The sequence below is a fragment of the Temnothorax americanus genome, unplaced genomic scaffold, assembly GCF_048541705.1.
Source record: "Temnothorax americanus isolate GAGA-0224 unplaced genomic scaffold, ASM4854170v1 Scaffold34, whole genome shotgun sequence".
Classification (NCBI taxonomy): domain Eukaryota; kingdom Metazoa; phylum Arthropoda; class Insecta; order Hymenoptera; family Formicidae; genus Temnothorax; species Temnothorax americanus.
The window spans coordinates 1,642,035-1,657,427 of NW_027509485.1; the positions used below are offsets into that span (position 1 = coordinate 1,642,035).

The 15,393-nt window shown below is 45.2% G+C and overlaps 1 protein-coding gene across 3 annotated transcripts in view; it reads left to right on the plus strand.

Annotated features, from left to right (window-relative positions):
* LOC143901521 (pancreatic triacylglycerol lipase-like) overlaps nt 1-15,393 on the plus strand; it is a 196,989-nt gene that overhangs the window by 151,042 nt on the left and 30,554 nt on the right. For all 3 annotated transcript variants that reach the window (XM_077413897.1, XM_077413899.1, XM_077413898.1), the window contains one exon: nt 13,070-13,208. In XM_077413897.1, the coding sequence (XP_077270023.1) occupies nt 13,070-13,208 (139 nt within the window). The remainder of the gene's footprint in view (nt 1-13,069; nt 13,209-15,393) is intronic.

Consider the following 15,393-nt stretch of genomic DNA (forward strand, 5'->3'; position numbering starts at 1 on the left):
CGGGCTAGAGCCAAACTATTAAAACGCACGGGCGTTACGGACCTTTTTAAGAAATAATTAAACTCAGGTACGCGCGCCATAGTCGCTGTAGCGTCAGATTTGCGCGCGTAGACGAACGCCAACTTCAGACTCTATACCTATTTTTATTAGCGACGAGGGAACTGTTTAACGTTCTACGGCAGATATTTATAAAGCGAGCGTCGTCGCCTCCGTCGACCCTTCGTACCCAGGCGGGTGGTAGTGCGCGGACTTTTGGGGTGGTCGGTGCCCACCTATCGACCCTCTCGGCTCTCCCGGTTTCCCTCTCGCTCTTTCTGCCGGGTCCGCTTCTCTCTTTCGGCTCCTCCCGTCCCCCGCCAGTCCCCCCGGCCGCTTTTTCTCTCCCTCGACCCCTCTCATTTTCCACTCCTCGTCCTCTCTCCTCATGGCAAGCGACCGATCTTCGTCCGCAGACACGAGAAAAAAGTGCACGGCCAGCGACGGAGTAAGAGAGAGAGAGAGAGAGAGAGAGAGAGAGAGAGAGAGAGAGAGAGAGAGAGAGAGAGAGAGAGAGAGAACGCTGGGAGAGAACGGAAAGGGGTGAAAGGGGCCGAGTGAGCCGGTGAGATACATGCAACGGAAAACGGAAGGAGAAAGAGTCCCCTGTGCGCGTGTTCGGGCGCGCGCGCTACACACACGCGCACGCACGCGTACACACATATAGAGAATGTTATGCGTGCACACGCGCACACATCCTAATTTTAGCCGGCATTCGGCGCAGCTGTGCCACCCACATGTATCGTGCGGGCTCCGAAACTGCGAAATTTCGTGCAAATAGCACGGGAAGGAAGTCGTCCCTGATTAAACCGGTTATTTCCTATGGAAAAAAAAGGCGCCTGGGCCGGGACGAAATTTACAGGAAATCGGGTTATTAGTCACCGGCACGTCGTCGAAAGGAGTCGCGCGCGCGGAACGGAGATACATTGCGTCGTGCGATTTTAATAAATCCATTAATTAGGGGAACGGAATCACGACCGATTCGACCTTTGTCCCTGCCTTCTCTTCCGATCTCATGGTTATCGCGCGCTATCGGATACGGATGCCGTTGAGCAGCAGTTATTTTGTTTTATTATATTTGATTGCTAATTGGCAACGCGAGAAACGACTTAAGCTTCCTGTGCAACTTTCACGCGCGTTTGACGTGCCATCCAAAGTAATTTTGGGACCGGCGGCGGTTTCTATCCGGAGACTTTATGAGGCCAACACGCTTCACCGTGCAGTTTCATTATATACCACGACGTTTATTGCACGGAATTACAAATTGGCACAAAATTCACGATATTAAAGTAATATTGGCATTCTCGATGATGGCGTGACGGAAGAATAGCGTTCCATTCGTCGCTGCCGATGCTGGAAAATAAAATTAATTATGAATGCAGCGCGAAATGCATCGAATATTTTTTTTTACCAATCGCTGCAACGTGTCGATTATTGAGTAAGGTTTATTAGGAGCTTATAGGGAGACGCGCGAGTTTTTTTATTCGTTTAAATTTAACGGAAGCATTTGATTGATAGAATGTCACGATCTGATCTTATTAAGGATCTTATTAAGGATCTGTAAATATTACAATGTTGTCTACAAATGATTTAGGACCATCTCAATAACAGCTTATGTCATTGTTTGCACGTTACATTTGTCTGCTTTCTTTTTTTTTATTTTCGGTAAGTGAGCCATTTTGAGAAACTATTGTTAAACATGAATCGACGAAAATGCAGTAGTACATTTCTGCGAGTTAATTTTCCGTATACCGTCTGTATCCTGATAAATTTTCCAAAGAGAATCATAGCGAACTTCCGAGCACGATGCTATGCAAGTTGCGTATTCATTACGCAAAAATTACAACGACGCCGTCGGGAATAACAGCTCTTTTCCCCTGTGCGCGCGAGTCTGGCAAATACTAATTCATCACAACGTCGACTAAAGATAGAAAATCGCGTGGATATTGTATAACGGAGAACTCGGCTTTCTAGCTGTATGATTAAGATTATTTGAAACCTACGTTCCATTAAATATAAACGCTGCGATCGCGCAATAGCACGATCAGATAAATTATTTCTTATTTCGCGATAAATAGCAGTTTGATATCGACACGATTAGATCATAGTAACTAGTAACTATTTTCATTGGATGTATTTTTTCTAATTTGCAACGTAGTTACGTTTTTTCGTTGCTCTCGTTTTGGATACTTAGAATAAAAATAAACAGATTCGACATACGTGAGACGAGAGTGATTTTTTTCAGACAATTGGACGTGATTTATGCATTTGCCTCTACAAAAATATAGTGAATATGTATTTTCAAAACTGTTTAAGAAGCGTAACAATTTTTAGTTTGCCATAAAAATTTTAAACGATTGTTTTAATAATACAAAAGACCGTGATTGATCGAGATATATTAAAATTTCTATATTTAAGCGCTCTTAAGTTTTTATTTTAACTTGTATTAAAAAAATACAAAATCAAAATTATCTTGCTAATTATCGTTAATACATAAGCCTCTTCTCGCGCGAGAACGTTTTTATTCTTTCTAAGAATAATCGGTAAAGATATATGTCTGCTCTATTGAATAATAGCAATATTTCTGTCTGATATTGAGTTAAAACCATACCTCTTTAACACTAATTCGTCCGCATTAGCGTCGCAAAACTGCTAATAATGCTAATATATTATAAATGTATAGCGCGCTTCGGGATCGAGAGGCAATCGTCTAGGTGTTGTCTCTAGGTAATTAGCCTCGCGATCGCCGGTCTCGTCACATGGAGGGATCTCTCACGTGGCAGTCGGTCAGGGCCGTGGAGCACGCATGGATCGCCGACAAAAGGGGGATACCGCGATGGAAAACGAAAGAGCGATATCTGTCGGACGATCGGACACCGGTGACGGGGGGGCGGGAGGAAGAGGGTAGCGTCAGGAAAAGCGCGCGGACATCGGTGGCGAGGGGAGGGTCAGGTCGATGATACAGAGGGGTGAGAGTGCAGTTTACCTATAACCCATAAATCGACCCCACTTTTCTATTAAGAGACGCACGATTGACTTGCGTTGGTCGGCTTCCTTCTCCTACTCCCCGCCGTCCGTCGCCGCCGTCGCCGATATCGCCGATGCGCCTCTCTTCCGCGCGCGCTCTCTTCTTTTTACTCTTCCCACTTTTTCGATCCCCGCTACAACTGGTACTGACACCCTTCTCCCTTCCCCTAATCAACCTGCTTGGTACTCCTCGCCCCCGGCTGTCTCGTTCATCCATCCCCACCTGCTGTTGCATTCTGCGCAAACTTCGTTCAATCCCCTATGCCAACCTGTTCGTCGTCGAGTTTTTTTCCCGTGCACGCGGAGAAGCTCTCGGAAACATGGCCAGCGCCGTATCGACGAAACGGGGGAAAGGGGGTCAAAGAATCGCGATTCTTCTTCTTTTCGTTCCCACCGTGCCGCGTCGCCCGATTTCCGATGTTCATCGTCGATTGCGTTTCTCTCGCCGACCGACCGCGATTACATCGGCAGGGTAAATGGATCGGATAGAAAGGGTTACGGATTTGTGGAGATTTCCCGCGTAATTTCGATGATGACGGTCTTCTTTTAATCTGCTTGGTTTACCTTTCGCGCTAACGTAATAGAAGAGCTTGAGGCAGTAACAAGATATAAGCATACAAGAGTGTTACTCGTACTTTCGTCTCCAGAAGGAATGCCAACTTTTTATAACGCCATACAGCTTATTTTTTTTTCAGTTATCCCGCCTGTAATATTTGCTTTACTTTAATACTTTAATCCCGATAATTATCCTTCAAAGAGAGTCGAGCTCGCGAATCTTTGCGGGTCTACAATGTTTCCCTGGAAGTTTTTTTTTTTAATCTGGCGATTTGGATGAGGATCGAGAAATTCAGTTTCTCCTTTTGACGGGATTAAAACTTCTTGACGTTTGGATAACCTCGGTGGCGGGGGGGGGGGACAGGGCGTTTTGAAAGCTGGTGTGTAATAAATACGGCCGTTGCGTAGCTCGTCCGTGGATCGACACCGGGAATCGAAATGGAAATCCAGATGTAATTACCAATCCACGGCATAATCATCGAGGCTTCACGTATTAGCCCTTTAAATTTCGTCAAATCGCGCCGCTGCGGCGGCGTTGGCGCGGGCGAGAAAAAGAGAGATAAACGATCGCTCATACGGTTCTGTAATTCAGGGAGTTATGAGCATTTGTACAGAGCAATGCAAATCGGGGCCGCTCTTGATAAATCTAGTTAGTTTCGCTCGTCGCTGATAAACATAATTAAAGTGTAATCTTCCCCAGCATATGCGCCCCCCGATGGACCGGGGATATCTTCTGACACCAACACGGCTGATTATTCGTCGCGATATCCCGTCGCTCGATATCTTGTCAATTCGCGATCGTCGCCCTTAAAAACTTAATTTATACCGAGCTTATCAGTTTCTCGAATCGCGCCACGATATCTCCCGCGCGATATTTCTGGGTGACGTATATATATGGCTCGCGTACTTCTTGACCGATAATTTATCGCATTCATCGACACGATGGATAATGTAGCGTACACCACCGAGAATAATCAAGCGAAAATTAATAATTTATATTTCGCTCTATATGAATACGTAGTCATCTCGTATAATTTCGTTTTTTATGCGCATTATATTATTATTTTGCGCACCGGGTTGCCTGATTATATTAAATCCGCGAGACGTTCCGTGGGACAGGAGACAACGCGCAGAATTTTAAATTATGAACCTGTAGCTTCGTAGCTCTCTCTCTCTCTCTCTCTCTTTCTCTTCTTTGATTGATTTTTCCTTTGATTTTATCGCAATTTGATTGTATCTAATAATTCAATGCTAATTAATACGTCTGCTGAAAGTTTTATATAATAATTGTTCATAACACGAGCGAAAAGATTAATGATTGGAAATAAATATTGTGCATGATTCGGATAATTCCATTGATTATCTTCAAATTCTCTTGGTTGTCCGACGTTCAAATTTTATTAAACATGTGGATTTAAATGAGTCAACCCCCTATTTCTATTCGAGAAAGAATTGTTCCAGAGGCTGTGGACTTAAAGCGCAGCGGACGTTACGTTCTATGGATTCGATACGTGCTCTATATCGAGCGCATTACGCAAACTCCGTGTATACGCATATCGATACATCGATACTGAATGCCGCTACCGATTATACTTGACTAATGCGTAACCTTGATACATCCCCGTATTAGTTACAGACGACCGCGCTAAAATGCCGTAATCCGTTTAAAGCAGCCAGTAGTAAGTTTGATGCGTCTGATTGATCAGATGTGATCAAGAGCTGAGATACGTATTACTGATTGATATTTGCTACTAGCGCATACCGCGGATCAGGAGGCATACGATTAACAAACAATTCTCAGACGTTAATTGAAGACACAAACGTCCGCAGACGCAGTGTATGTACGCAGTGAGATACGGTCGCCAAAGCGGCACTATGCCTAAACAGCGTAAGGCAATAAACCGATCGGTAATAACTTCGGCGCGTCTCATTAAGCATCAGGCATAATCGATCGTCAAACAGCGGCCGTGTAAACACCCGGCCAAAGACGGGCGCATACATTACGCGCCTCAAGTATCGTATATAGTACCAAACGAACGTATCGCGCCGTAGCGCCGCGGGGAGGGTGGGGAGGGGGGCAGGGGATGGTTCGAGGGATCTCTTAAAATACACCCCTGGGGCCAAAGCCGAAGAGTGCGGCGAACGCGCGAGCGACGGAGACGGCGGATAGTCGGATCGACGTCGGCGGCGGCGGCGGCGGCGGGTGGAGGCGGAGGGGCGGCCGGGACAAAAAAAAAACAGGGAGAGAAAAAAGGGCATAGGTGGGAGAGCAAGAGCGGGATAGAGGGGAACACGGGGGTGCGCGAGAAAGGGGGCTGAGGCGCGAGGGGAATCGGCGAAAAAGACGCGGGGGTCGCGGGAAAGGGCGCCGCCCCAGCGACGAATTTTCGGGTACGCGGCCATTGTGGCGCGGGGGCGTGGCTGCGCAGACGCTCGAAAAGAAAAATCGACGCGGTCCACGGGGATGAAAAGCAGCGCGCGCGCCGCGACGGTGGCCCGGCGGGAAAAAAAAAAGAGGACGCCTAAGAGGGCCAGAAAGAGGGAGGAAAATGCGCGCAGCCGGCGCCGGGCGAAGAGGGTGATTCTGCGCCGCGGCGCGGCGGACCGCGCAACCCTCTCTCGCGAAAATCATCCCCTCTCTTTCTTTCCCTCGCACTCTTTCCCGATCCTTCGGCGCTACCGTCCCTCTCTATCTCTCTCACGCTCTTTCTCCGCTAGCGATCGACGCTCTCCGTCCCGCTCTTGCCTCTGGTACCTACCGCGCTCTTCCGTTCCCCTTTCGTCACGGTAACCACCCCTTTGGTGCTCCTCACGAGTCCTCTCCTTCTCCGCCGTTGCCGGCTGGAGTACCGGAACAGGAGCGTCGGCGCGAAAGGGCACGGAGGGAAAAGGGGATTAGCGAGGAACATAGGAGGCGGTGAGAGGGACGCACGGTGGACGGTGGCGGGAGACTGGTCGTAGGAATACGTAGAGCGAGAGCAGCATCAAAATTATTTTCCAACGGGCACTACCGCCGGTGCGGTACCACCCCGAAATTTCAGCCCTTTAATTTCAGATGGTATGATAATTCGCGACGATATTTCACACGAGTCTGGAACCTGGCTCAACGTGGATTTTATTGCGGCTGTAAGGGGGGCGGCGGAGAGGAAGGGCCGTGTGCGGTAGGAAAATTTCGCGGAATCACCAAAAAGGCCCTACGAGAAGGGACGCATGCTGAAGTTGTTAATTAATCTAGGCGTCTGGGCCGTGCGCGCGGTCGACCGATCCTCGCCCGACGTCAAATTGAATGCATCCTTTCCGTATACGTCCTTTGGATATCGTTGGATACGAACAAAAATTGCACGAAGAGATTCCTCTCCGTTACTAGATTTTTCATATAACATTTACGATCCATCGCGAATCGCAAATCCAAGTCCGTACATTTTAATTTTTCTTCAAAGGAAAAAGATAACAAATTATCAAAATCCAGATAGCGGGGAGTATGGCAGTTAATAATGCTCGTGCTGAAGGCTCTTGTTGGCAATTAGTGAACGGTTGGAAATTAGTGATTTTCCAAGAGACCTACGATGTAAAAGCAGTTACCAAACAATACTGTAATGATTCATGCAGAATATTAGTATGTAACGCGAATAATAATTTGACTGCTATACCTGCGTTGTAATTATTAGATCTTGCGGCCGTTATTCATGATTTCATTTGAAATTCATTGTAATAGCAACAATAGCAAAATCTGCTAAAAAGCTTTCCAACGGCATACCCTCTCACTATTATAATAATTCACGTATAATAATTAAAGTTGCAATAAATGCACTTATACCGTTATTGAGATACGAGACGGTATGGTTAATGCGAAAGAAAGAGAATATTACTTAATGTTTATCAATATAAAATTTGCGCGAGTAATAATATTTTAATTAAGATTGTATTATTTTTCATAGTTTCTTATATTCTTATGTTCACAGACAAGCGGAATATTACGTAATTTAAAACACGTGTTATATTAATAATAATTAAAATATAGAACAGGATAATTGATATCGTTTCTGATGTGAAGATACGGAGCGCTGATTAAACGAATGAATATTTATTACACATCAGGACAGTTTTTGCCAGCGATATTTACCGGAACTTTAATGTACCACAAGAACTTTATAAAAATAACTTAAAAATAGTAACATTTTTATTTATTATTATCTGTCTTTGTAATATATGTTATATATGAAAGCACATAATTATACAATTATTCATAATCTTTTTATAATCTCTTGTAAAAAATTTTGACACCATATTTAGATGAGAAGCATCGTACACATACATACTACAGAAACATATTGAAAAGTATCTTTGTTTTCATATACTCGTTTTCCTTAAAAAATGTTTTAACTTAGACAACTGATATGTGATAATCCTTTTCTCTCAGTTGCACTTTTTTTACATTAAAAATACAAGTACACGTTCCTCGCTTTAGAACAGGGAGGACAAATTAAAAGGGAGCGGTGGAAATAGTAAAAACCCTAAGCAAAAAGGGCAAACCTATGTTTTATGGGGCGTTTCTTCGGGATAATCTCGAAGTCAGTCGTGATGCCTAACTCCGGATGAGCTATAGGGCGACCGCGCAAATGGGCTAAATACCCTCGCGTGTTTCAGCATCCACGGGGGGGGGTGTCGGTGGGCGCCGGCCGTTGTTGACTGGACGAGGGTGAAAGGGTGTGGGTTGGCGTGCCGAGAAGCACCCAGGACTTTATTCCCAACAACGCAAAGCGGCGCAATTTCGTTTTCGGGGGAGGACGAAAGGTACCGGCGAGGATAGGTGAAGGGCCGCAGGCGGGAAGGGAAGGAGGCGGCAATTGAGAAGGATCAGGAACCGCGGTCGGCGAGAAAGGAGAGCGAGCGAGAGAAGAGGCAATTTTTTAAAATTAAGGCTGTTAAACCTAATCTCCAGGTGTGCAGGCGCAAGCGCGTAGAAGTCGTAAAAATTCTCGTGCGCTGTATCCGCGCCCGCAGCCCTCCTTCTCCCTCCGTTTTGCCGCTCCTCTCTTTCGTTCTCTGCTTTTCCACCCTTCCTGCCGCCTTTCGAGCGACGTCGTCCGCGTCGCGCCCCCGGCTTCCCTTGCCGGTGGTTAAATTGCCGCACGAAACGTTCTTAATGTCCAACCGCGGCGACCTCCGTCTCTCTCTCTCTCTCTCTCTCTCTCTCTCTCTCTCTCTCTCTCTCTCTCTCTCTCTCTCTCTCTCTCTCTCTCTCCTTTTCTCTCTCTTTCTCCCCTTCCTCCGTTCTCCCCATTTGCCCCCCCCGCTCCCCCCACAACTATTTCTCTTTCTCGCAGTCCATCCGTCGGTCTTTCTCCCGTTTCGTACTTTTGCGGACCTTTCTCCCGCCTTCCCCTTTCTGTCCCGCCATCGGTCTGTTTTCCGAGGGTCGCTTTTCCCTCTTTTGTTTTTCCGCGGTACTCCCACCGCCCAACTCCGTCGCGGACGCGCGAACGACCGCGATGGTCGCCGCGACGCTCGCCATCGTGCGCAAAAGAAGCGCCGAATGTCGGATTACGAGCGGCTGCGATGCGATAAACGCACGAATTATGTTCAATATCGCGTCGCTTATCCGACACGAGAGCGTCGGTATTGCCCGAGAATATTCCGTTAATCGGAAATGCATGTGTAAAATGAGTACGGACTTAAAATTTTTAACCCTTATCGAAGTAATTTACGACTGTAGAGGCAATAAAGTTTCACAATCATAAACTATTTCTTCTGTGATCGTAGATAAAAATATAGAAAATAATTCTTAAATATATGTGAGGGTATTAATATTGATAACTATCTTCTGGATTTTTCAGTAACTACATAGAAAAGGAATTTAATAAACAAGGACTCAACCAAACAAATGTATAATAGTGTTGCGTGCGCGCTGCCCGGTATACTTCCCTGACTCCGAGCTGAAGCGTGCAACGGGCCGACTTTCGTCAAGATGCGAATCGCCCTTAGTAACGCCTGTTTAGAAATGTTGATTGCCCGATGTTCAATTAAATATTGATTTTCTACCAGATGTTGTTTATACCTGATGTTCAGATTTAGCTGGGATACCGTCACGTTCGGACGTGTCATCCCGAGCTCCCTGTATTATCGAGCCATTTATTAAAGAAGTTCCTTTCGGAAATAACAACGAGTCTTTCTTTATTTCTGTGAGAGTGACGGAGTGCGCGCCGCGAGTGCTTGTGAAAGAGTGAGAGACCCGGCGAGCGCAACAATATTACCAAATGGCAATGAAGCTTTAATCATAAATATTTCTTCTGATCGTAGATAAATATAGAAGACGTATAATTCTCAATAGCTCTTAGTGAGGGTATTAATAATTTTCTTCTGGATTTCTCAGCAACTACATAGAGAAGGAATTTAATTAACAAGAATTCAACCCAACAAATATTACCAATAATATTACCAAAGCAAATAAATTTGCAATGTTAGATTATTAATATTTTATTTTATATAGTATATATAAATATTTATATGTGTGTGTGTGTGTACAATTTCTCTCAACTAAGCCAAAGTGTGACTAAATCGTTTATGTGAAAAAAGATAAAAGGAAGAAAAATATGTCATGCGTGTTGCCGGATTTATCCGGAGCTGCGATGCACCGTAAACTGCGAGCGTGCGCCCGCGCGCAAACGAGGCATTCGACTCGGTAAACTCGATAAATTAGCGATATTACGATGCAGTATTGGAACGACCTTTGAAACAGCGCTGTCTGCAAATCGCGACGGCGTTTGCTTTCATCAAATGTCGCGGGAAGGCGTTATTGATTTCGAGCTGCGGCAATTATCGTTCAATTGCAAGCATCGCTCGGATATCTGCGTCGCGATGCTCGCGGCTCTTTTTCCCCCGCGTCTCCGCCGTGCGTTATTTTTAGTTTTACGAGGGCGCCTGTGATCTCCTTACTTTACATACGCATTTTGTGCAGCAGCTCCAAAAACTGAATCTCCGCGCACTTACCGGACCCATTATCAGAAGCCGACCAGGCCGCCAGTTCGGCCAGGCATCTGTCCGCGAATATCCGAAAAGTTCGCGCTGTTTCCGCTCCGCGTGCCACGGCGATGCGGGTGGCGCATTTTTAAATCGGCGACCGCCCGAGAGAATTCCTGCGGGAATAAATATCGCGAAATATCGGCGGGAAGCGCGTATCCGTTTGTTTACGCTCGCCGCGCGGAATTTCACTTTGGCGATTCGATCTCGTCGAGACAGATAGGTCTTTAATTTCAGGGGCTTCTTAAGATTTAATTGGAATCAAATCGAAGACACGTTTTACATTTGTGATTGAATCCGTAATATCGGTAAGCGTTAAATATTGATTTATTCGACAAATGTAGTCGGACGAATATTCGTCCGAATATTTTCTCTGTATCTCTTTTCTTTTTGACTAATATTTTTCTTGACAGAATTACAATTCTGTCATTTATTTTTCATATGTGGAATCTGCCCTAAATCTCGTGTATTCTTCCAATTGTGAATGCTTTAAACAAGAATCCAATTTTTTTCTGGGATCTCAGGGCAGTCGTAATTATTTGCATAACTTTTTGTGGTGTTAGAATAATATTGATTAAGTATTATAGGTCCATTATTTAAAAAATTTTTATTTAATCTCGGATCGCCCGAAAGATAGGATTTGTCATCTGTTTCTGAGATTTGAAATGTTAAATACTTTTCATTTTTTTATATTAAATATTGATATCCTTACGCGTACGGAGTGTAACTACCATTTCTCGTGATTTGGATATCAACATAGCCAAAGAGTAAATGCTCGTAACAATAGTTCTTAAATATTCGGTAAACGGGTTTTCTCATATTGCGCCATATTTTGGTGCTGACGAGCGGTGGTTTCGCGCGTTTCCACGTTATCCATCATTATAGCGAGCTTAATGGGCCGCGATCGTTACCGCCGTAATTCGACGACTTTTGATCAATACTTCGCGTTACCGAGGTGATGATTTTTAAACTTCGATATGACCACCGTGCACAACGAAGTACCGCCGCGACTGTTTGACGTCGATCCGTCGGCGTCTCTCACCTTTTCTTTTTTGAATCGTTATTCGCCGCATTCTGCATCTACCCGTGACCGTCAGTGGCTCTCAATCGTCGTAATAAGTTCAATCGCGGATTTTTTGGTTCTCAAATAATTGCAAAACAAATTATCGGAAAGTGTAATCGCATAAATATAATCATGCGTAGTAAACTATGAAAGTGCACGTTTCCGGATATAGTAAATGATAAAATCACGCAAATCAACTTTGACTAAAATCGTTTAACCGTTCGTAGTTTAGAAAACACTGAGGTCAATTAAATTAATTTATTTTATTCCAATTATTCCGCTCACATTGCCAATCGATCGTGTTATCCGTATTATTTAAAAAACCCGCGGTGTTTGTATGTACAATACGTAATGTCAACATTGTGGCGAACATATATGTTTCCCTACAACTAATGGCAGTACGTTTGCAAATCAGTAACCAATTGTTTCAGCGCATTATTTGCGCGCACGATAGTCACTGTCGCTGATATTTGCGATATTACTACTTACCGCCACCCATCCCAAGCTGCTTCCACTCTTTCAATCCCGTCATAAATGCATTTCGCGTCGGTGGCCTGCTCATTAAATCTTGTATTTTGCTTTTTCTACTTTTTTTTGCGATCGAAATTGTCGTCGGATTTTTTTCCGCGCTTCGGCAAATTGCATCCTTGAGAACCTCTGACTGCGCGTGACTTAATGGGGGAGACTTCGCCAGCATTTTATTGAGTTACTAAATTATAACGGAAACGTTGCAATTTGAATCCTCGTCCGTTTTTAATGAGACGGCTTGATCGTATTTTGCCGAGGAATCGAGATAAATATTCGTCAAGATTGTAACGGCGCGGCGGCGGCGCGTCCGTCCTGCTAAAAAAATAATAACATTTGCAGGATAAAGAGAAGGAGGTGGATAATGAAGAAATAAATGAAACGTGACACTCGATCCACCGCCGTGAATTTTTCAAAACCGTTTAAAAGCATTTCGCTGCAAGTCGGAAGCAGCCGTGTGCATGCAGCTTGCGCGTCGCGTCTTGGTATTGGCGAAAATTGAATAATACAATGACCAGTAACCGGCTACCGCGCGGAATGAATACCGAGCAAGAAAATTTTTTCCGCGGTGGAATATTAAAGAGATATGATGTCATCTGACATTTACGATGAGACATTAATCATTCGCTTTATTAATTATTAACAATCAATTCCGAACTTCGTGAAATTAAGTATAGAATGTTTGTGTGATGTATATAGGATTACTATATAAAAATTTATTTCAATTTTATCCTTAGGAAAGAATATTATTAATTCATAATGTAGTCTGTAATTAATCGAATGTAATTATACACGTTGCATTGTATATTATTTAAAATATAAGAAAACAAATTTCTGTCATAGGTCCTCCGGTGGCTTCCGGCGAAGGATATCGCTGACCTCGCGCACCAGTATCGAAGTCTCCGAACAACCCCTTGGAGGAGAACGACCGACGCGCCACGCAGCGGAGGGTGCCAGCCGCATTCCTTCCCCAATCGGCAAGGTAGGATGCTCGTTGTCGGCCCTCTCGAGGGGCCCGGGTTACCGACGTTATGCATCGGCGGACGCATCGCGCGCGCGACGCGGCCATCTTGGAAAAACCGAGCGGACGACGCGCGGCGACGTACGAAAAACAAAATGAAAGCGCTTGCGCCGCCGCTCCGGTATTGAGCGAGGCCCCCGGCGCCTTTTTGCATTTTCATCCCTCGCCCCCCCCCCTCCTCGTTCTCCACCACGCCGGCTCACGCACCGCTCTCCTCGCCCTTCGGGCCCTCGGACCGCTACCACCTCTCGCTGCGCTCCCTCGTACGTATATATTCCCCCCACGCCGCCAGTCGCGCTCCTTCTCGCCCTCTTCCTTCCTCGTCCTCCACCGAGCCGTGACTCCGGCGCGTTTCTGCCTCCTTCAACCCCTCTCGCCGTGGCTAGTGCCATGGACGCTTGCTTTTTTGCGTTTTAACACGTTTTTAAACGAACGCAAAAATAAATACCGCGTCTTGATTGGATCAAGGTCCCCGCCGTTGATCGGCTTCGTCAATTTTACACCGGAGACGCGCCCGCCGACATCGCTTAAACTCCTGCTTTTTCCTCTCCGCGACTTTTTTCTTTCTAAATGCTTTAGTGTAGCGCGACTACTGCCGACTGCTCGGATCGAATACCAGAGTGAACGAGACAGCTGTTTTATCCGCCAATCGATTGCCTCTTAGAGAGAACGGAGAGTCTTGCTCATCGTTACAATAACGCGCGAGGGGAGACCATGCGGATCGTACTCCGCACGCGGAGCGGATAGTTGCGTGGCGCCCTCTTACCCGAGGAACACGTCTAACGAGTGGAGCGAACCGGCGAAATTGTTGTATCGATTTAACGGTACGACAAGCTTGTTGTACATTCTGTTTGCGCCATTGACGAATTTGTGCTGTAACTGAGTTACAGCGCGTGTTTCCCCATACGTTAGCGCGCGCGATGGGAAACGAATTGCCGCATATACTTATGGCCGAATTTATACGTCTACGTTCTCGTCATGGCGCGGTTACACCGGGGAATAATTCCGGAAGTGCGCTACGTACAGTAATTTCAGGAGCGCTGTACGGACGTAGATATTAACATTACGCGTCAACGCTCCTTAATCAACTGTATTTGTAGATAATGGGATAGATGACAGCGCTCGAAGCGAGCGCTGTAACAGGATATATCTGCAACCCCTTTCTGACCCTCAATGTCAAATTGGAATACATTCAGATTTATGTTTTTATTTCGGGCAGCAAACTCTTAAAATTCATTTTCACCGATCGGTATCGCATTTGATATCGTGAAACGGGTTGAAAAATATCTTTTATATACATATATATAAATACTACAATTCCGAACCGCACATAAAATGACAAAAAAAACATGCGATGATTGATGATCAAATATCTTTCCGTCGTGCAGGAGATAAAATAAAATTACTATAATACGTTCAAATTTTAAATCTATTAATAATACTTGACGTAATTGTACACGATTAGAAAAATAAAAACATATTTTTATCATACAAGAAAAAAATTGAACATTGAATAGGATGGAATCGTGTGGAGTTTATTTTCGAGGGAAGTCAGAGAGAGGGAGAGAGAGGGAGAGAGAGAGAAAGAGAAAGAAAGAAAGAGAGAGAGAGAGAGAAAGAGAAAGAGAGAGAGAGAGAGAGAGAGAGAGAGAGAGACAGAGAGACAAAGAGAGACAGAGAGACAGAGAAGAAAATGACTACGAACTCAATTCTCCAATTCTGATGGTTTTATTTTCTTTTTTTAAGAGAGAGAGAGAGAGAGAGAGAGAGAGAGAGAGAGAGAGAGAGAGAGAGCGCGTCCAAAGTCGTTTATTGCCTGCAGTCTCAAGTAGCCGACGTCCTGTCGTTTCCCCGGAGGGTCAGGCGGAAGAATATGACGCGGAAGCAAGCCGCGGGAGTAATATGTGTTTTATAATGCACGCGGCGCGGAGATGAGAAGGAGGGAAAAAAAGGAGGATGAGGATAGAGCGAGGAAATGTTTTCGCGACCCGCGCGTAGTACCCGCGGGGGCGGCAAGTCGGCAGTCTCCCTTAATAATCTCACATTCTTAAGCACGTCGACTTAATTTGCATTTTGACCGCGCGGTTAAAAAAAAAAGAAGAGGATTCCCAGAGACGACGACGACGACGACGCTCGACGATGACGA